This window comes from Phascolarctos cinereus, unplaced genomic scaffold (assembly GCF_003287225.1).
Source record: "Phascolarctos cinereus isolate Bilbo 61053 unplaced genomic scaffold, phaCin_HiC Scaffold_5;HRSCAF=322, whole genome shotgun sequence".
Classification (NCBI taxonomy): Eukaryota; Metazoa; Chordata; class Mammalia; order Diprotodontia; family Phascolarctidae; genus Phascolarctos; species Phascolarctos cinereus.
Window position 1 is genome coordinate 348,978,231 of NW_027555958.1, and position 22,078 is coordinate 349,000,308.

Sequence of the window (22,078 nt, forward strand, 5' to 3'; positions counted from 1 at the left end):
TTTCCATAGCTTAAAATATGGAAACAACAGGCTCTTGGCCGGGGATGGGGTGCATTTGCTTTTGTAGTGCTTGATTTTCAGGGTTGTGGGTTTTATTTTTTTGGGGTCTAAATATGGTGTTTGTCTGTCCTTTTGCAACTCAATTAAATAAAATAATTTTACAATGAAAACAGATTGGCAAGAATGTATTTGTTAGTTTCATGCATATCTAATCAAAATAGCTTTAAACTGAAAAAGGTGAGGAAGGGAGAAAACTGCTAATATATATACACCAAGATGGTTAGAGAGAAGCTATAATATAAGAAGACTGGTTGAGTCAAACCTGTGATATGGCAGCCAAAAAAGCAAATGTGAATTTAGGCTGAATTAAGACAGTCCTACCTTCTAGGAACAAGCAGTAGACTGTACATACTTTGCCTTCATCAGAGAACATGGAGAGTATTGTGTTCACGTCTGGACACCACGTGGGTTAGGAAGGATATTGATAAGCTGAAGAATGTCCAGAGAAGGTCAGCAGAGATGGCACAGGTCCTTAAGTCCATTCCATATGTGGATTACTTTGACCTTATAGGCGTCATTGAGACTTGGAGGGATGACACCTATGACTATTTGAAGGAACCAGGGGTGTTTAGCCTGGAAAAGAGAATATTCAGGGGGTACATGACAGCTGTAGTCCACTATTTGAAAGAATATCTTTTGAAACAGTTTTTAGGCTTGTTCTGTTCGATTCCAGAGGGCAGAACCAGGAGCAATGTTGGTGGAAGTTTCAAAGAGGAAAATTTAGGCTTGATATAAGGAGAAGTTTTCTCATAATTAGAGATAGTCATGAGTGACCTTGACTGTTTCAGGGAGAAGTGTTTCCCTGGAGGTCTTCTAGCAGCCTGGATGGCCACTTGCTTGCTATGTGGTAAGAGAGATTCTTTCATAGCTATGAGTTGTATTAGATACAGCACTGAAGTCTCCTCCAGCTCTAAAATTCTGTGATTATCCTAATAAATACTATTGTTAAAATAATCAGTGTTAATAAGAGCTCACATTTATGTAGTATCTAAAAGATTACGGTGTACTTTCATCGCGACAGCCTTGTGACAGGTACTGTGTCTGTGTTGTTTATTCTCATTTCATAGGCAAAGAGAAACTGACGGTCACACAGCAGTAAGTGTCAAGAGTCAGGACTCGAATACAGATCTTCTAACAGCTATAGAATCTTTCATTTGGACATTCTCTTGCTTGATCCTCTTAACAACCCTAAGTAGGAAATTCAAGTGTTAGTAATAATAATTTCAAAATCAACAACAATAATAAAGATCATACTTATCTTATCCCCCATCTACAGAATAACTTCAGATATTTAAAGAGGCCATCACATTGTTCCCAAGTCCTCCCTTGTCCTGGGTAAGTATCCTCAGTTGCATTTCTTAAGTTGATCCACAGATGGCATGATGTCGAGGCCCATCACCTTGTGGGTCACGTTGCAGCTTCTCAATGTCTTTACTGAAGTGTAGTACTCAGTACGAAATTGTCATCCAGCTGACCTCTAATCCAGGCAGAGGATAGTGGGACTGTTACTCTGTCCACCCCCAGTCCTATATACCAAATCTTACACTCTGAGAGCAATCTAAGATGATCACATTTCTGTTTTTAGCTGTCCTGTGCCCTATGCAAACACTGAGTTTGCAGTCCACCAGAATGCCCAGGTCTTTTTCTTTCTTTTTTTTTTTAAATAATAAATTTATTTATTTAATTTTAGTTTTCAACATTCACTTCCATAAGATTTTGAGTTTCAAATTTTCTCCCCATCTCTCTCCTCCCCCCAACCCAAGATGGCATGTAAGTTGATATAGGCTCAACATATGCATTCATATTAAATCTATTTTCACATTAGTCATGTTGTAAAGAAGAATTAGAACCAATGGGAGAAACCACGAGAAAAAAGAAACAAAAAAAAATAGAGTAAATAATATGCTTCGATCTGCCTCCAGACTCTGTAATTCTTTTTCTGGCTGTGGATAGCATTTTCCATCATGAGACTTTTGGAGATGTCTTAGATCCTTGCATTGCTGAGAAGAAATGACTCTATCAAAGTTAATCATCACACAGTGTGGCTATTACTGTGTACAGTGTTCTCCTGGTTCTGCTCGCTTCACTCGGCATCAGTCCATACAAGTCTTTCCAGGTTTTTCTGAAGTCAGCCTGTTCATCATTTCATATAGCACAATAGTATTCCATTACATTCATATACCACAACTTGTTCAGCCATTCCCCAATTGATGGACTTCCTCTCAATTTCCAATTCTTTATCACCACAAAAAGAGCTGCTATAAATATTTTTGTACATGTGGGACCTTTTCCCATTTGTATGATCTCTCCGGGACACAGCCCTAGAAGTGCTATTGCTGAGTCAAAGGGTATGCACAGTTTTATAACCCTTTGGGCATAGTTCCAAATTGTTCTCCAGAATGGTTGGATCAGTTCAAAGCTCCACCAAATGCATTAGTGTTCCAATTTTCCCACAGCTTCTCCAACACTTATCATTTTCCTGTTTTGTTATGTTAGCCAATCTGAGGTGGTATGAGATGGCACCTCAGAGTTGTTTTGATTTGCATTTCTCTAATCAATAATGATTTAGAGCATTTTTTCATATGGCTATAAATAGTTTTAATTTCCTCATCTGAAAACTGCCTGTTCATATCCTTTGACCATTTATCAATTGGGGAATGACTTATATTCTTGTTAATTTGACTCAGTTCTCTATTTATTTTAGAAATGAAGCCTTTATCAGAGACACTGGTTGTAAAAATTCATTCCCAGTTTTCTGCTTCCCTCCTGATCTTGGTTGCCTTGGCTTTGTTTGTGCAGTAATTTTTCATTTTAATGTAATCAGAACTATCCATTTTGCATTTCCTAATGTTCTCTATCTCTTGTTTGGTCATAATTTCTTCCATTTGCCATAAATCCGATAGGTAAACTATTCCTTGCTCTCCTAGTTTGCTTATAGTATATCAGCCTTTATATTTAAATCATGTAACCATTTTGACTTTATTTTGGCATATGGTGTAAGATGTTGGTTTATGCCTAGTTTCTGCCATACTGTTTTCCAGTTTTCCCCGCAGTTTTTGTTAAATAGTGAGTTCTTATTCCAGAGTCTTTGGAATTTGGGGTCTTTGGAGTCTTTGAGTTTATCAAACAGTAGATTACTATAGTCATTGACTTCTGTGTGTTGTGTACCTAACCTACTCTACTGATCCATCACACTATTTCTTAGCCAGTACCAAGTAGTTTTGATGATTGCTGCTGTAATACAGTTTAAGATCTGGTATGGCTAGGCCACCTTCCTTTGCATTTCTTTTCATTAATTCCCTTGATATTCTGGACCTTTTTTTATTCCAGATGAATATTTTTATTATTTTTTCTAGCTCTATAAAACTTTTTTTTTGTAATTTGATTGGCGTGGCCCCAGATCTTTTTCAGACAAACTGTTGGCTAGTCATAGCTTCCCTGTGTTGTAGTTGTGAAGTTGACATATTGAACCGCAGGGTAATACTTTATATTTCCTCTCTGTTACATTCACCTTGTTAGATTTGACCCAATGTTCTAGGCCATCAAGATCTTTGTAAATCTTGGCTCTGTCACCAAGTATTTGAAGTTGAGGAAGGTAAGAAAGACTATAGTTCATAAATAGCAGGCATGTACCTGGATTAAGCCAAGGAGGTGAGCCAGGTGCCTGAAGCACTAGGTCAGACCATAAAGCAGGTAATGATAGAGATAAGGTAAGTCAGGAATTAAGGAATCATTAAGTGCCAAATTAACAAAGCCAAATGGGTTGGCAAATTGAAGAATAAAAGCCACTAGGCAGTAGATGAAGGAGAGCAGTCCAGAGGGACAGCAGAGGTGAATCACACACGTATAGGACTTTGACCACCTGTTGGCCATGGTTGTGTTAAATTTCTTTTTTAAAAAATTCTAGTTTTTCTTTTTTTTTTGTTCAGTCATCAACAAATACTAACATTTCAAAATACAAAAAACAAAAAATAGAGGGTTGTGCAAGAAACAGTAAATTTGTTATGTAGTTTGTTTTCTGAAAAGCATAGGTGAAATTTAGCAAGGTAATAACTAAAGTTCCTGTTTGTATCCCTTTATGAACATCTCTTTTGTTTTCTTCTGTGTATTTTAAATATCTTATTGATGTTATTTTTTCTCTTTATTGATGTTATTTTTTCTCTTTTTGCGCTGTATCACTTTATGTTAGTTCATACTCTTCCTACCAAATAGTAGCCTTCCTTTATTCCAAAGAATATAGTTAAGCACAACAAATTAAGACTTTGGCCATCACTGAAAATGTATCATTCTGTGCCTCTAGTCCATAACCTCTCTGAAGTCTTTCAATCATACTCTAAAAAAAGTTTTATTGATATGTTTTCTTTTTACATTTAAACAGTTATAGATTACTCCCACTTTGTGAGAGGTCTCTTGTAAGAGAATAAAACAGTTATGTAAAACTAATAATAGTGACTTCATCTGAAAGTGCACGAAACATTTCACATCAGTAACATTCCCACCCCACCTGTTTTTTTAAAATTAACAGAAACCTTTTCTTTCCCTCCCACATCCACCCCATTGAAAAGAAAAATAAAAAGAAATTTCTTCTTACAAATATGCCTCGTTAATCAAAACAATTTCCCTCAATGACTGCATATGAAAATATATGTGTCTCATTCTCCTCCCTCTTGGCCCTGGACATTTTCCTTGACGTTGAACTCTTTGGTATGTGTTATTGACCCCAGTTAGAGTATGAGCTCCTTCAGAAGCAGGACTGTATTGTTTATATCCCCTTTAGCACAGTGTTTGGCACATGTTAGCTTCCCCTCTCTCCCTTCGCAAAAAAGAAAAAACAATGAAAAATAGAGGAATGGGAGCATTTAAAAAATTTACAGAAAACAAAGAAAGCCAGAAAGAATCACAGACAAGCAGGAAAACTTCAAAAGCTACATGTTGAATTGTAAAAATAGACAGTATTAGAGGACTTAAGAACTCTGAGCAATGCAGAGATCAGTTATGATTTCAGATGACCACTGATGAATATTACCTACCTCCTGATAGAGAGGTCATGGACAGATATTCACAATGAGAAATTCAAGGGCATGGCCAGTATGGACATTTGTTTGTTGTCAAAGTATTTGTTGATTTTTTTTTTCAATGTGGGGAGGGGAAGGTGGGAAGGAGGGAAAAAGTGCTTGATAATTGAAAAAAATTAATTTTAAAAAGGTTAAGAAAAGTCACATGTTGAATTTATTATGTATTTTAAAAGCAAACCAAGCTGTACATCATGGAATTTGCATTTTTCTGTATAATCTTTTTTTTTCTGTTCTAGTCTGTCTACACACACATTATGGTATTTGTTAAATTCAAAAATAAAAAATAAAATCTTAATTTGTCATTTTTATGGCATAATTATATTCCATTATGTTTACATACCAAAATTTGTTCAGCCATTCTTCAGTCAGTAGGCACTCATTTTCCTTGTAATTTTTGCTGCCACAAAGATTACAGTTATGATTATTTTGTTTTACATGGGACCTTTCATTCTTTGTCCTCTGTGGGGTATATACTTAATAGTGGCATCTTTGGGTCAAAGGATATGAACAATTTAGTGATATTTCTTGCATAAATATAAATTGTTTTTGGAATTACTTTAGAATCGATGGCATGTTCTTTTAAAATACTTAACAAAATCCTCAATTATGCCAAATTTTCCTTTGATATTGGATTTAACTTTTGGAAACAGTCAAAAGTCATTTGTAGCCAAATCTGATGAATAAGGAGGTAATCCAGCAGCACAATACTATTTTTGGTTTAAAAAAAATCAGGTATAATTCTAAAGCCATTACCCAGAGAAGATTTATTAACTTAAGATCTTGCTGAAAGATTCTAAAATTCCATCAGTTATGAAAATGTTAACCTCCTTTTTGCTAGTATAATGATCCATCTGGTGATGGTGAGCATTCATAGTTTGTCTTGGTTAAAAACTTTGCTGGGAACAAGGATAGTGAAAAGTATGTCCATAGCATACTGACAGAAGTTGCATGCAAGGTGGTCTTAACAGGAGATTTGTATAAATCAACATGTCATAAATGCTGTTGTAGAAGTATAAATCTGGCTGACCCTAAACTTTTCTTGTAGTCCTATGTAAACTGCCTCTAAAGCTCTTGAGGAAAGCATCTACCTCTTAGTAATAAGAGCCATAAGCACACTTTTAAAACAGTCTTTTAGAAAATACCTTTCATTTTAAGGGTCAGTTATGGCCTTTGTATCTTTATTTCAAGATTTTATGTAAGTCTTGATGATAACAAAGAATGGAAGAGGTAGAGGGTAGAACTGGGAGTGGATAGAAAAAAGGAAAATAGAGTGTGTGTGTGTGTGTATATATATATATATATATATATATATATATATATATGCATATTTATATATACAGGTATTTTAATAGAAAATAAGACCTAGTTCATTTGTTAATCTGTCAACTAGACTTCCTCATTAACTTTATTTCCGTATCTAATACAGTGATGATTTTGCATCTTATAAAATAGCTGTCATTTAAATAGCACTTTACAATGTACAAAGTGCTTTGGATATATTATTTCACTTAGTGGTCATAATCCTTTAAGATAAATAGTATGTTAATATCCCCATCTTCTGATGAGGAAACTGAAATTCAGGGGTTGTAACTTGCTCAGGATCACATATATTAGCTAATAAGAGATAACTGAACTTGGGTCTTGAGGCTCTAAATTTAGTGGGGGGGGGGTTTCCACCCACTCTTTCCTAGAGTACCTTCTGAATTATCAAAAGATGACTTTGGGCAGCTAGGTGGTGCAGTGGATAGAATGCTGGGCATGTTACTTAACCTTCCTTTGCCTCAGTTTCCTTAACTATAAAATGGGGATAATAGTAGCACCTACCCCTCTCAGGGTTGTTGTGAAGATAAAATGAGAAAATATTTTTAAAGCATTTAAGCATAGTGCCTGACACATAGTAAACACTATATAAATATTATTACCATTATTGTTTTATTACTACATTCTTATTCTCTGTATAATATATTGTATAAATTAAGGGTGGGAACCTTGAGAAGCCATATAACATAGTCTATTGGTTATTAATCCCTGACATACCCACATATGCATACATACATAAATATTTATACCTATACGCACACACACAGATGTAGGAAGCACAGTAGATAATGCACCAAACCTGAAGTCAGAAAGACTCATCTTCCCAAGTTAATCTGGCCTCAGATATTTACTAGCTATGTGACCCTGGGCAAATCATTTTAACCCTGTTTGCCTCAGTTTCCTCATCTGTAAAATGAGCTGGAGAAGGAAATGACAAACCACTAAAGAATCTTTGCCAAGAAAACCCCAAAAGGGGTTATGGAGAGTCCGACACAACTGAAATGAGTGAACAAAAACATATATAACATGCGTATATAAAAATATAGGTATCTATATAGATAGATAATTGTACATATACACACACGTATTTATGGTGTATCTATAAAATGAGATTGGTTTTCATCCTGGCTTGTAGAGACAATCTCATGATTAAATGCGGCCCCTCAGCATAACTAATCATAACTTATTTACCAGAATACTCCATTTCCTGAACATTTAAAGATAACAAAAGCTTTTTAAGCTGTACTTAAAAAAATGAATATTAAATATATACATACACACATATTTTAATATTACCAATAGGGCACTCAACAATTTTTTCTATAGCCATTTGGCAGTAATTATTTTTCACTGAATGTGTGGAAAAATAGCATAGACTTTGCAAAGCACTGAAGTGTTATTTCCAGTAGAGCTGGTTCACCTTCAAATTTGTTTCTAATATTCAGATTTCTACTACACAGCTTCCCCACCCCTTACTTTTACCTCTGTGGTGCTGAGAACAATGGTTCGTTTTCATCCCAGGGTGGGTACCAGTGTTTCTGTGCTACAGACGAGTGATATACTTCTCCAGGAGGGTAGGGATATGCTGTATATGTTTATGCACAAGAAAAATCCTCTTAAGGTAAGTTAGAACAAAGAAAGTATCAGGGAGGCTTGATGTAGGAGAAAAGGGAGCTCTTAAATTGTTCTCAAGGACTCTTAAAAGTAATAGCTTGTGTTGAACAAGATAGACAGTATAGATCTCCTAATATATTGCAGGTGCTTAATTAATGTTCGTTGGAGTGAATTAACTAAGGAAATTTAGCCATCACTTTGTCTTCATTTCATGTCTTCGCCAAATTGAGTCTAATCTCAAAAAAGCAAAAACCTCAAACCCCGTTTCCATTTGGGCTTTGGCCTCCTTCCTAGACAACTAATGAATGCTTTAGAATGGCCCTCAAGCTTGCCCTAGCACTGCATATCCCAAAAAAGGTTCTCAGCACCAGGCGCAGAATCCAGCGCCTTAGCCCGAAGAGGTTGTTTGTGGCCTCAGGCCGTTTGTTGAATGTGCCCTCTTGCATCACCGGAGCCTCCCCGAGCATCCAAGCGGTGTTGTCTCCACCTAGTGTTAGAATGCTGATCCTACATGCAATGCCTTGGAAGTTCTCCAGGAACCAGTTATCAGGGCGGAAATTTTACCCTGAACCAAATGCTGTTCTAAATTAAAAGATGATGCCATTGTTTGAAGCAACCTGATTGTGACTCATTTGTTCTGACTTGAACTTAACTCCATGTCTCAGGGACTGCAGGAGATATGGTGCTGGTGCAACAGGGGATCCTTCTTTAGTTACTGTTTCCACTTAGCATAATGTCATAGAACTATGCAGCAAGACAATAAAATGAAACTGCGGATCCTGACGCCCCGAGGCCAGCGGTTCTTAATCTGTTTTGGTTTGTGTGTGTGTGTGTGTGTGTCGCGGACCCCTCTGGCAGTCTGGTGAAGCCTATGGACTTCTCAGAACAGTGTCTTCAAATGCACAAGATAAAATATGTGGAATTAAAATGGAAACCAGTGATTTTGAAATCCATTTATTGAAATATTTTAAAAAGTCAATTATACTGAAATCCAATAACCAAAATATAAAAAATGCCCAAGTTCTTGGACCCCAGGTCTAAAACGGATGCCCTAAATTCCTTAAATGAATAATTACTTATCATTTAGCCTAAAAATTTTTCCAAAACTGAAATGCTTAATAGTAAAAAGCTATTTCATGCTAAATATGAGGGGAGGGAGGGAATTAGTTCCAGGCACTACGCTACTATGTGCTTTACAAGTATTGGTCATCACCACAACCCTTCGAGGTAGGTGCTGTGATTTTCATTTTACAGTTGTGTATATTTGTATGCATAAGAGAAGACCCCTTACAACAAGTTAGGATAAGAAGATAACCAGAGGGAAAAGTACCCTTGATTATTCCCAAGGACCCTTAAAAGTAATAGCTTGTGTTGAATAAGATAGAACAAATTTCCAAGCACTTTACAAATATTATTTCATTTGATCCTCACAACAACTTTGCAAGTTAGGTGCTGTTGTTATACTCATTTTACAGTTGAGGAAACTGAGGCAAACAGCTCAGGGTCACACAGCTAAAAAGTGTGTCTGAGGGCAGATTTGTACTCATGTCTTCATGACTCTGGGCCCAGTGTGCTTTCCCTTGGACCACTGGATGTCTGCATTTGAAAAGAAAATAATTTTTCTTTTTTCACAAGTGTTGCAAAAGACCATATGATCCCCATTTAAGAAGCAGAGAGAGAACTGAATGTCTGACATAAATACTGACGAACTTGAAATAGCTGATCAAGAAAATAGCCTGTATAGAAAGAAGGTAGGAGTGGGGGAATCAGAAACCACAGACTATATAGGTAGTAATTGGTTTACTGCCTGCTGCCTTTCTGCCCTTCCTTTCTGCTCTCTTCCAAAATGGCTAGGACCAAGGGACATTGGATCTGGAGGCAGGAGAACCTGAGTTCAAATCCTATCATAGATATTTATTAGCTCTATGACTGAGCAAGTCATAAACTCTCTGGGCCCAAGATTAGATTGAGTGGTCTCTAATGTCTTTTCCAGCTCAGTCATCCTATGTTTTACACACATATATACACACAACTGATACATGTATGTGTCATATGTATGTGTATGTGTATGCCAAAGTATGGATCTCAGGTAAGGTACTTTGTCTATTAAGGCAGTTCAGTACCTCTTCTGCAATATTTAGTTTTAGGGAGGTTCCTGAAGTCACTGAGAAAATAGATCAAGTGACTTGCCCAGGGTTACCAAGAAGCAGCAAGTGGCAGAAGCAGGATCTTCCTGGCTCCAAGGTCAGCTCTCTTGTCTCATACCTGACTCTGTTTATTAGAATTTTAAAAAGTGAATTTGTCTCCAACTTTTAACATATTTGGTCTCTAATAAGTTTCTGTTTTCTATAAAATAAAAATTGATTTGTTTCTAATTTTCAACATTAATTCACCTTTAAAAACCCCAGTTTGTGGAATAAAATAGGCTTATTCATTGTAATATAGTGTATGAATTTCTTGATTTTTAAAAATTTTGTTTTTTCTTTTTGTGTCATCTTTTAATGTATAATAAATGTGTAATTCATATCTTTAATTTCTTTCTCTTTATTTTTCTCTCTGCTTTAATGTCTTCTGTATTTTACCCCCTTGCCTTTCTGTTGTCTTCACCATCTTTCCCCCCTGAACTTCCTACTCTTTCTTGTCTCTTTTCCATTCTAGGTTTCTGGATGTCTCCCTCAAACAAGTTCTTTAATATTCTTCTGGTTTCTGTTGTCCCCTGTGTTCTCTCTTCCTCTCTCTTTCCTCCCTCTCCCTCTTCTACCTTCCCCCTCCCCCACCCCCTGCACTGTCTTATTCTTGGGGCTAAACAGTGAGCAGTTAAGATTTCTTCTGGACTGGCTGGGCTCCCAGCTCCCTTCAGTTACCATCTGGAGTTCTTCAGGACCCACCTGGCACCCTTCTGCTGCGTCCCCATGCTCCTGGCAGTAAGATTATGGTGGGAGCAGAGATCATAGTATTGTTGACTCTTTACTCTTCTTTGCCCTTGAATCCCAGAAGGGAGAATGAATAAGAGGATCCATGGGACATTTTTATGATTGCTCTAAATCCCATCATTCCTACCTGTCTCAGGGTTAGAATTCAAGAGAATGGGGACATCTTAAAACAAACTCATCCCACTCCATTAGTCCTTAAAAAAAAAAAAAGGAAATCCCGAGAATCTCTTGGAACTTAGTAAGCTAAACATTCTTCCTCATTTTCCCTTACCTTTTTTTTCTTTGATAGCCACCCTTTACATAGCTATTTTATTGATCTGTATGCTCACCTAACTGAAACTGGATAATACCTACCTAAATGAGCTCTCACCTTTTTTGGTCAGAGGCCAGATTGGCAGCTTAATAGAGCTCAGCTCTAGACAGTTGGTCACTGCTCTTTCTCAACAGCTTGGGCACAGTCCTGAGCATGAGTCAGTCACAGAATCAGTATTTACCAAGCTTCTACAGAATGAAGCTGCTCACAGAATTTTCCTCACTGTTGTTTGGAGGAAAAAGGAAGGAATGGCCCTCATGTTATCCTTTCTGCTTGCAGAAGAGGCCTACTAATGTTACCTTTCATTCAGATTCTCCTCTAAGTGTGGCAGCAAGTTCTGAAAGGTGACATCCAGTGTTGGCCAGTTTTTAGTTTTTACTTCTAATTTACTTGGACCCCAATTCTTATATTTGAAGCAAATTGAGAGGCCACGCTACCATGTCACCAATATTTACAATGTAAAATCCAGGACTAAGCCATAGCTAGGTAATTTTATTTTGAATGAAATTGATGAAAATAATGTACAACAGAGGCAATGATTATTATAGAAATAAAGATCCTGTTAATATAAATATAATATACTTTGTTATAATGTCAGAGAGACTCTTCTTTTACATTGTTGCTATTTGGTTTTGATTGCTAAGATGTGAAGCATGTTTTTTTCTTTTATTTTAAACATTATCATGTAATCCTAAGATGTAACATTCCCAACATTTTTTGGTCGGCAGACCCCTCAAGAACCAAAAAGGATTATGAATCCCTGGAGTAATATAATATTCTGCAATTATTTACTGCTAACAGTGTCATTAAGAAATCTATCATGAATCCCCTGGACCCCAGGGGTGGGGAACCTGTGGCCCCGAGGCCACATGTGGCCCTCTAGATCCTCAGGTGCGGCCCTTTGACTGAATCCAAACTTCACAGAAGAAATCCCCTTAATAAAAGGATTTGTTCTGTAAAACTTGGACTCAGTCAAAAGGCTGCACCTGAGGACCTAGAAGGCCACGTGTGGCCTCGAGGCTACGGTTCCGTTCCCCACCCCTGCAGCCTGGACCATTGTTGTCGACCTGAAAGGACTTGTGAATCACTAAAGGGCAACTGCTGCGAGTGAATAGACAGCTGATCTTGGAGCTAGGAAGCCCTGGGTTTAAATTCTGTCTCTGACACATACTGGCTGTGTGACCTTGGACTGCACATCATCTAACCTTTCATTGCCTTAGGATATGTCGCAAAGTGCCAACATACCACCTGCATAGGTAGAGGGAGTACCTCATCTGGAGATACCTGGCTGCAAAGAAATCCTAAGTCGATCTCTATTGTATCATCATATAGCTGGGTCAGCCTCCAGGATCTTATCTGGTTCAACTCTCTCTGTCTTTAGCATGCAGCCTAGGGGCAGCTGGGTGGTGTAGTGGATAGAGAGCTGAGCCTGGAGTCCTGGTAGATATGAGGTCAAATTTGACCTCAGACACTAGCTGTGGGATCCTGGGCAAGTCACTTAATCTCTGCTTCAGTTTCCTCACCTAGAAAATGGGGATGATAATAACACCTAACTTCAAGGATTATTATGTGGATCAATTGAGATAATATTTGTAAAGAAATTAGCACAATGCCTGGCATGTACTAGGTGCTACAGAAATGCTAGCTAGTATCATTTTTAATAATCATAACAACAAGCCATATGAAGCAGATTGTTGCCTCTGCTAGTTTCAAAGATTTTCAAGGAGATCCTACTCCCTTTCTTGGTAGTGTCTTCTAGTGTTCATTACACTTAGAGTGATAAGCAAAAAGGTCTAACAATTTTATAAAATTCAAACTCATTTTTTAAACAATTTAAAAAAATATTTTTAGGCAGTTGGGGTTAAGTAAGTGTCAAGTATTTGGTGGCCGGTGCTCTATCCACTGTGCCACCTCGCTGCCCCTGAGTTCTTCAAAAGAGAGTTGTCAGTGACCCATTGTCCTTATCACCAGTCCTCTGAAGCCCAGTCTTTTAATCTTCTTCCTAAATTGCCAGCTGAAGTGGAACAGCTGAGTGATGCAGTGGATAGAGTTGGGGGCTGCTGCCTGGAGTTAGGAGGAAGACTCATCTTCGTGAGTTCAAATCTGGCCTGAGACATTTACTAGCTGTGCGACCCTGGGCAAGTCACTTAACCCTGTTTGCCTCAGTTTCCTCATCTATAAAATAAGCTGGAGAAGGAAATGGCAAACTACTCCAGTATCTTTGCCAAGAAAACCCCAATGGGGTCAGAAACAACTGAACAACAACAACAAAAGTTTTAAATAAGAGTTCAAATAATCTGTTGAGACTAGATATACAATAAAATAGCAGCTGTGCCTGTCTGTCTTCTATATAGCACTTAGCACAGGTGTTTAATAACGATTTACTGTTATTACAGTGATAAAATAAGCTGATTTAATAACCTGACAACTTGAAGATTTGTGTATGTAAAGAGAGATTATCGTGAGCTCTCTCTTCTCAATCCTACACTTTAAATGCCCTCAGAATCATCCTGTAACCTATCCTCTTTTGTTCCAGGCTCAGAGAAAGAGGAGGCCCTTCTCCTTGTCCTGGCCAAGAACTCTACTTTTGCCCTTGATCCATCCCCTCCTGTTTTCTTTGGGAACTTGCTCCCTTTCTCAGTCTCCAGTCTCTTTATTCACTGGCTTATTCCCTTTTTCCTGCTAACATTCCTAAATCTTCCCTATCTTTAAAAAGGGTGGTTAGGAGGCAAAATGATCATCTTCCTGAGTTCACATTCAGCCTTAGACACTTACTAGCTGGGTGACCCTGGACAAGTCACTTAACCCGATTTAGTTCAGTTTCCTCATCTGTAAAATGAGCTGGAGAAGAAAATGGCAAACCAGTCCAGTATCTTTGCCAAGAAAACCCCAAATGGGGTCATGAAGAGTCAGATATGACTGAAAAACAACTAAACAACATAAATCCTTAAAAAAAACCTTACCTTGATCCTACCATCATCCTTTCAAGCAGTCATCCTATGTAACTTCTCCCTTTCACAGCCAAACTCCTAGAAAGGGTCAGCTCTCCTCATTGCCTCTAATTCCTAACCTCCCACAGGCTTTTCAACCCCCTCCAACGCAGTCACTCACCAGTTCTCCCTAAGTTTGCCAGCAATCGATAAATCGCTCAATCCAATGGCCTCATTCTGTTTCACATAATCATATGATTTCACAGTTGGAAGGGACCTTAGAAGTTATCCCTACAACATTCCTGGCAAACAACCCTCCAGTCTCTGACTGAGGATCTGTACTTATGGACAGCTCAATTTGTTAAAGACTTTTTTTTTCCTGACAAGCCTAAATTTGCTTCTTTGAAGCTTCTACCTATTGCTCTTGGTTCTGCCCTCTTGGGTCAAAGAGTACATGTCCAAAGCCTTTTTCACATGACACCCCTTCAAACAGTTGAAGAGAATTGTGATGCCCCAACCCTTTTCTGGGCTAAATATTCCTAGTTCTTTCAACTGACCCTCATAGGGTATGGAGTTCAAGCTCTGGACCATCCCAGTTCCCTTTGTTTTAATCTTCTGCTGATTTCTCTGGTTATCCAGCCAGCTCTGAATCGATCAAATTGTACTGCCTTCTCACATACAGATCTCCATTCCACCCTTTCTACCCAATGTAAGGGTACCAGATTGATTAATCCTTTGCAAAAAAATGTAGATAAACTTTATCTGTAGCATTCCCCAGTCTACCAGGACAGTAATCTTAACCAAAAAAGGAAATAAAACTTGTCTGAAAGGATCTGTTCTTGACAAAACTACCCTGGCTGTTGTGATCACGGTTTCTGTCTGTAGAAACTCATTAACTATGTCTTTAATAATAACTTTCTAGAAGAAGAGAACTTCTAGAATAATAACTTTCTAGAATTTCACCGTAGGCATGAAACTCCTTGGCTTACAGTTTTAAATACTCTCTTCTTTTTTTTTTGACTTTTTTAAAAAAAGGCAATTGGAGTTAAGTGACTTACCCAGGGTCACACAGCTAGTGTCAAGTGTTTCGTCTGAGGCCAGATTTGAACTCAGTAAACACTCTTCTCTTTTCTGAAAGTCTGCAGAGCATTTGGTCTTTTTCAATTCCAATTGTATTTCTTCTCTTCTTTATGATCTTTCAAATATCCATAACTTTTTGAATATGCAGAGTTCTCTAGTTGATCTGGGAGACTTGGATTCACGAAGCTAGGCACCCTATTACTATCTCCTTATTTATCTAGGGCAGGGGTGTGCTGGAGCCAGCTCTTTCCTGTTATATTTTCAGTATGAGCTTTTTCCTTTAGGAAATTAGTAAACACTACAAATCAGGGTTTTATTTATTTTTTTCTTGATTGTCTAGACTTAAGAAAGAAATGGGAAAAATATTAATAATGCAGATTAAACTTAAAAGTATGTCCTGCTACAATTCCCCCCCTTCCCTCTGAGAGTCAGTTGTTAAATATTTACCAGCACACTTCTGATCTAAGGTACTAGAATTGGTACCCTAGGAGCCTTTTTTATTCTGTCCTTTTCTATCCCAAAGGTTATTCTTCTTGACTAAGAGGACAGAGCAAAATTAAGAATTGAGTAGCTGTGCCTTCTCTCTGCTGTCATTTATAAACATATCATCCACCGTTAGCAGGGGTCCTGGCCATTCTTTGATCCTCCTCTTCCCTGTAAAACAGCTAAAAAAAGCCTCAAACCCAAATCTTTTTTTTTGTTGTTGTTGTCCTTACCTCACTTCAGCAACTTTAGCGCATCCTAAAATTTAGATCTCCTGACTATGTTCTTATTGTGTCATGCCAGGCTTTTGTATTCATCCTCTGGTACCTGATGTTTTACTATCTTCTTTGTGTAGTTTTTTTTTAAGTCTTGGGACAACTCTTGTCCTTTCTCCTTATAGGTATTTTTTCACTTTTTGTCTTCAAAACTTCATTTTTGAGAGTTTCTCATCCCGTCACTAAATCCAGAGTGCACGTCAGGTCACATACAGATGTTCTCTCCTGTATCACAGTTCTCGAAAGGATTGGCCACTTCACTCCCACCTCCCAAAATCCCTTAATTTCCACCCTCCAGCCATTTCCTTCTTAATGGCGAGAATATGATCCAGATTAGAATCTTCCCCTTGTTGGTTTCTCCACTTTTTGAAGGATGAAAATATCATAAAGGGAAGCCAAGAAGTTATTAGCAGCTCTGCTTTCAGCAGAGAAAGAAATTGCCAGCAGATGTCCACCACCTCTCTCCCAGGCTTTCCCAAACTTCTCGTCTATTTCCTCTTTTCCAGGTGTCCTTTAGTAATTTGTGATGATGGAGTTATTTTTGTTTTTCCCCTCCATGATCTTTTCCCAGATGTTCTTCATATTCACTTTGCTCTGGTTCCTGGATTTTCTTACTTTTTTAAATTTTCAACTAATGTTTAGTAAGCACCTACTGTGTGCAAAAAGAAGATGGTGGTGCAGGTGCTTGAGGGTAGAGGAAGGAACACTATTCAAACAAGACATAATCCCTTCTGTCTTATAATTTAGTATGGAGATAAGACATAAAAATAGTTTGGTAAAGTAAAAAGTATCTCAGATCCCATCTATTCTGTTTATTACTTATATGACCTTGGGCAAGTTCATTCATCTTTCTAGATCTCAGTTTCCTCATATTTATTTTTTTTATTAATTTATTTTGATTTATCAGCAATCACTTCCATAAGCTTTTGAGTTTTAAATTTTTCTCCCTCTCCCTCCCTCCTCCCTTCCCAAGATGGTGAGCAATCTGATACAGGCTATACATATACATTCCTATTAAACATATTTTCACATTAGTGATGTTGTAAGGAAGAATTAGAACCAATAGGAGGAACCACCAGAAAATGGAAACAAAACACAACAGAAGAAAAAAAATAGCAAATAGTGTGCTTTGATCTGCATTCAGACTCCAGAATTCTTTCTTTGGATGTGGATACCATTTTTCATCTTGAGACATTTGGCAATGTCTTACTTCCTTGCATTGCTGAGAAGGGTTAAGTCTATCAATATTAATCATCGCACAACATGGCTGTTACTGTGTACAACATTCTCCTGGTTCTGCTCACTTCAGTCAGCATCAGATCATACACGTCTTCCCAGGTTTTTCTGAAGTCTGCCTGCTCATCATTTCTTATAGCAAAATAGTATTCCATTACATTCATATACCACAACTTTCTTAATATACTTAATATCCTTCCCCAGGCTACCGTTTTTTAATCTTGTAAATAAAATCTTGGGAATAAGGTACATGTATACAGAGCCATACTTGACATCTCTGTAGAGTTTGACATTATTCACCAGCCCTTCCTTCTGGATACTCTGGGAAGTACCTTTGTTATATTACTCTCTCTTGTTCTCCTTCTACCTGTGTGACCATTCCATCTCAGTCTCCTTTGCTGCCATGTCCTGTTCTATCACCATGGCTGTCCCTAGGGCTCTGTTCTGGGCCCTCTTCTTTTCAATCCCTATGCTCTGTCTTCTGGTGATATCATTAACTCCCAGTTTTATTATATCTGTGCTCCATATCCATCTAACCATAGTCTCTCTTTCTCCTGGGCACCAGTCCTGCATCACCAGCTAACTAGTGAACATTTCAAACTGGGTACCTAAACTCAACATGTCCAAAACAGAATTTATTATCTTCTTCTCCCCTCCCCCCCCCATCTTTTCCTATTTCTGTTAAGGACACCATTTTCCTTTTAGTCACCAAGGTTTGCCCTGGAGTCATTTGCTCTTCCATCTTCTCTCTTCCTCATCTCCTACACCCAATTAACTGTAAAGCCTGTAAAGGATTGTAAATTCTACCTGGACAATATCTTTTACACTCATCTACATCTACACTTACACAGATACTACCCTAGTTCAGGTCTTGGTCAACTCTTACCTTGACTTTTGCATTAGCCTCCTAAATGGCTTCCTTGTTTCCAGTGCATCTTCCATAATCTGACAAATAATTTTTCCAAAACATAAATGTGCCATTCCTCAAGAATCTTCAATGGGTCCCTATTACCATTAGAATAAATGCAAAATCCTTAGCTGAGTGATTATAACACTTAAAAATGTGGTGCCACATATATAACCTATATCAAATTATACCTTTTTTTTTTGGAGGGGGAGGGAGGGAGAAAATTTGGAATTCACATTTTTTTTAAAAAATGAACTTTACATGTAATTGGAAAAAATAAAATGCTCTTTAATAAATAAATAAATAGAATATGGTACCAGACTGCCTTTCCGGGCTGATTACATATCACTCCATTTTATGCACATACTCTTTGTTTTAATTACACTGGCCTCCTTGTTCCTTGAACTCAGCACTTCAGCCCCATGTTGTCTACTTTTTATTTATCCAAAATGTTTTGTCACCATTTAAGTTTATAAAATATCTCCTGAATATTTGAGTGGTATGGCACCAAATCTTTAGAGTAATTCGGGCAGTATTGTCATTTCTGCTGTATTGGCAATGGGAAACTGTTCCTTAGGAGATAAACAAAGAGTGTATCAGTGGGCAGTCTGACCCATGACATGACTATGTGAATTCCTAAGGGGAATGATCTTCCCAGCAGGGGAGAGGGTGGTTCAGGAAAAATTTCTGGTGGCATTCGAATTGAACTGTATACCATGGGTAAGATCTGAGCAGGTAAAAAGAGATTGGGCCTTACAGGCCTAGGGAACAGTATGAGCAGAGGCACAGAGATGGAGAAATAAAGGATATTTCACATTGATTGACCTATTCATAGAATTTTTAAAAAAAATGTTTTTTATTGTAAACTTGATAAGAAAAAAGAATAATCATTTATATAGTGCTTAAACTATGTGCCAGGCACTGTGCTAAGCCCTTTACAAATATTATCTCATTTGATCCTCACAACAGCTATTGTTGTCCCCATCTTACCATTGAGGAAATTGAGTCAGACAGATATTAAATGACTTGCCCAAGGTCACACAGCTAATAAGTATATGAGGATGGATTTGAACTCAGGTCTTCCTGACCCTACCCAGTGTGCCACCTAGCTGTCCCTATGTCACACAATAAATATGAACATTTCTTTTTTTTTTTTTTTGCTTTTTTGGTGAGGCAATGGGGTTAAGTGACTTGCCCAAGGTCACACAGCTAGTAAGTGTTAAGTGTCTGAGGCTGGATTTGAACTCAGGTCCTTCTGATTCCAAGGCCAGAGCTCTATTCATAAATATGAACATTTCAAAATAAAAAGAGGATTGTATATGAAACTGCAAACTTCTATTACATAAGTTAATTTTAAATACACATACACACACATACAATAATAAAAAAACTGCCTTGCTTTTCTATGCTCCCTTCTGAACTTTCTTCTGTTCTCTTCTATGTATTTCACAAAAATGTTTCAGTGACACTTTTTTTGGCATCATTTTCACTACCCATCAACTATTCCCTGTGCACCCCCACACACACACATAGAGGCTTTCCCTTGTAAGTAATAAGTATAACCAAGCAAAATAAATTCACACATCGACCATATATGAAGATGCATGGCTCCTTCTGTACCTCTAGTCCATCACCTTTCTGAAAGGAGGTGGGAAACATGCTTCATCATTGTTCTTCTGAAATCATGTTTGGTACAGGCAGCTAGGTGACTCAGTGATTAGAGTACTAGCTCTGGAGTCAGGAGAACCTAAGTTCAAATCTGGCCTTGGACACTTATTAGCTCTATGACCCTGGGCAAGTCATTTAACCCTGATTGCCTCAAAAAAGTAAAAAAAAAAGTGGTGTGATAAAATCATATTTGGTTATTGCATTGATCAGAGTTCATAAGTCATTCAGAGTTATTTTCCTTTATATTGTTACAGTTGTTCATAGAGTTTTCATTTAAGGACTCCCAAATATTTAACCAACTTAGACATGTATATACATATAATTTATAATAAATATATTAATATTTAACTAATTCATATAATATTTATATACTTAACTAATACACGTAATATTTTATGTATAACTAATTTAATTTATTTATATATTATATAAATTTTAATATATACATATACATACACAAATATACACGTATGCATGTGCACATATATACATATTAGCTTCACAATTTTAAGGATCCATAAATCAATGTAGGTATTTTTTCAACCAATGCAAATTTCAAATCTGCCTGTAACTTAGTCAAATTCAAGATATTTATTTGGAAAGGCAGACAACTTGCTCCCTCAAAGGTTTTTTTTTGAAGTGACCAACTTTTTTCATTTTATTTTTCAGAGAAATCGGTACTATTATCAGATCATTAGGCTGCTGCCCGAGTGAAGGAGAACTGCATGATTTGATTGCAGAGGTAAGTAGAATGAACAAGATTTTGCCTCAGGATTTTTTTTTTAGGCAATTGGGGTAAAGTGAGTTGCCTAGGGTCACACAGTTAGTGACAAGTGGTTGGTCTGAGGCTGGATTTGAACTCAGGTCCTCCTGACTTCAGGGCTGGTGCTCTATCCACTATGCCACCTAGCTGCCCCCAGAGAATTTTTTTTAAGTCCTCGAAAATACTTGTCATATTTTTAAAAAAAAAATGTAAGAGGCAGGGGAAGATCCTGGATTTGGAGTCAGAAGACCTGGATTCGAGTTCCAGCTCAGCCGGTTATAAGCTATGTGACCTTGTGCAAGTGACTTGGTCTACCTGACCCTCAGTTTGTTTTTCTCCCTTAAAGAACTGTCATGCAGATCATCTGAGATAATAAATGGAAAAACTTTGTAAACTATATAACATTATACAAATGTAAGCTACTGTTGTCCTGTAAATAAATATATATTTTCTAATAACACACTTCCTTCCTTTTAGTAAGGGGAGCCAAATTTAGAGAGACCAGCAGCAAAACTTTAAAATCAACAAATCAGTATTTGTTAAGCCTTTATCATGTACTGAGTACCACACTAAGTGCTATTTGGATGTTAAGGCACTTCTTGTCTTGGAAGAGATTACAGTACATTTTGGGAGGTAAGAGTAAAGTACACGTGAAATAACAAGCAAATAATATGGTAGGATATAATTAAGAACTAAATTATGTGATGCGGACTAATTTCTGTAGAAGTTAAAAAAGCTTTGTATTTTAATTTGTTTTAAAATTATATCTATGTATATGTGTGTATATGCATATGTATGTATATACACACACATAACAGTATTCACTAAAACTCTTGGATCTACTGGTTAAAAAGTATAATAACCATATGAATGATTGTTCCAAATCGGCCTGGTTTCAGAGCCAGAAGATTGGAATTCAAGTTTCACTTCTGACATAGTGGCTGTGTGACCTTGGGCAAGTCACTTAACTTCTGAAAATGGTTTTAGATAACTCTTAGGGACTATATATTTTAGTTAGTCAACAATCATTTATGTGTTAGGCATAGTGCCAAATACTAGGGATGCAGAGAAAGACAAAATCAGCCCCTGCCCTCAAGGTGCTCACATTCTAATGTGTGAGTTTTGTTGTTCAGTCATGACTGACTCTTCATGACCCCATTTTGGAATTTTCATAGCCAAGATACTGGAGTGGTTTGTCATTTCCTTCTCCAGCTCATTTTACAGATGAGGAAACTCAGGCATATGGGATTAAATGACTTGCCCAAGGTCATGCAGCTAGTAAGTCTCTAAGGCTAGATTTGAACTCATGAAGATGAGTTCCTGACTTCAGACCTGGCATTCTATCCTTTGTGACTCAACACCATCTTGGTCACAAGGCTGATGAATTTTTCAGCCACAGTATGGCTCACAGACCTTTTTAC

At 37.4% G+C, this 22,078-nt stretch overlaps 1 protein-coding gene across 6 annotated transcripts in view; it reads left to right on the top strand.

The window, feature by feature from the left end:
• The window catches only part of DRC8 (dynein regulatory complex subunit 8), a 105,682-nt gene that overhangs the window by 48,805 nt on the left and 34,799 nt on the right, over window positions 1-22,078 (top strand). For all 6 annotated transcript variants that reach the window (XM_078156273.1, XM_020982103.2, XM_020982104.2 and 3 more), the window contains one exon: window positions 20,564-20,636. In XM_078156273.1, coding sequence (XP_078012399.1) covers window positions 20,564-20,636 — 73 coding nt within the window. The remainder of the gene's footprint in view (window positions 1-20,563; window positions 20,637-22,078) is intronic.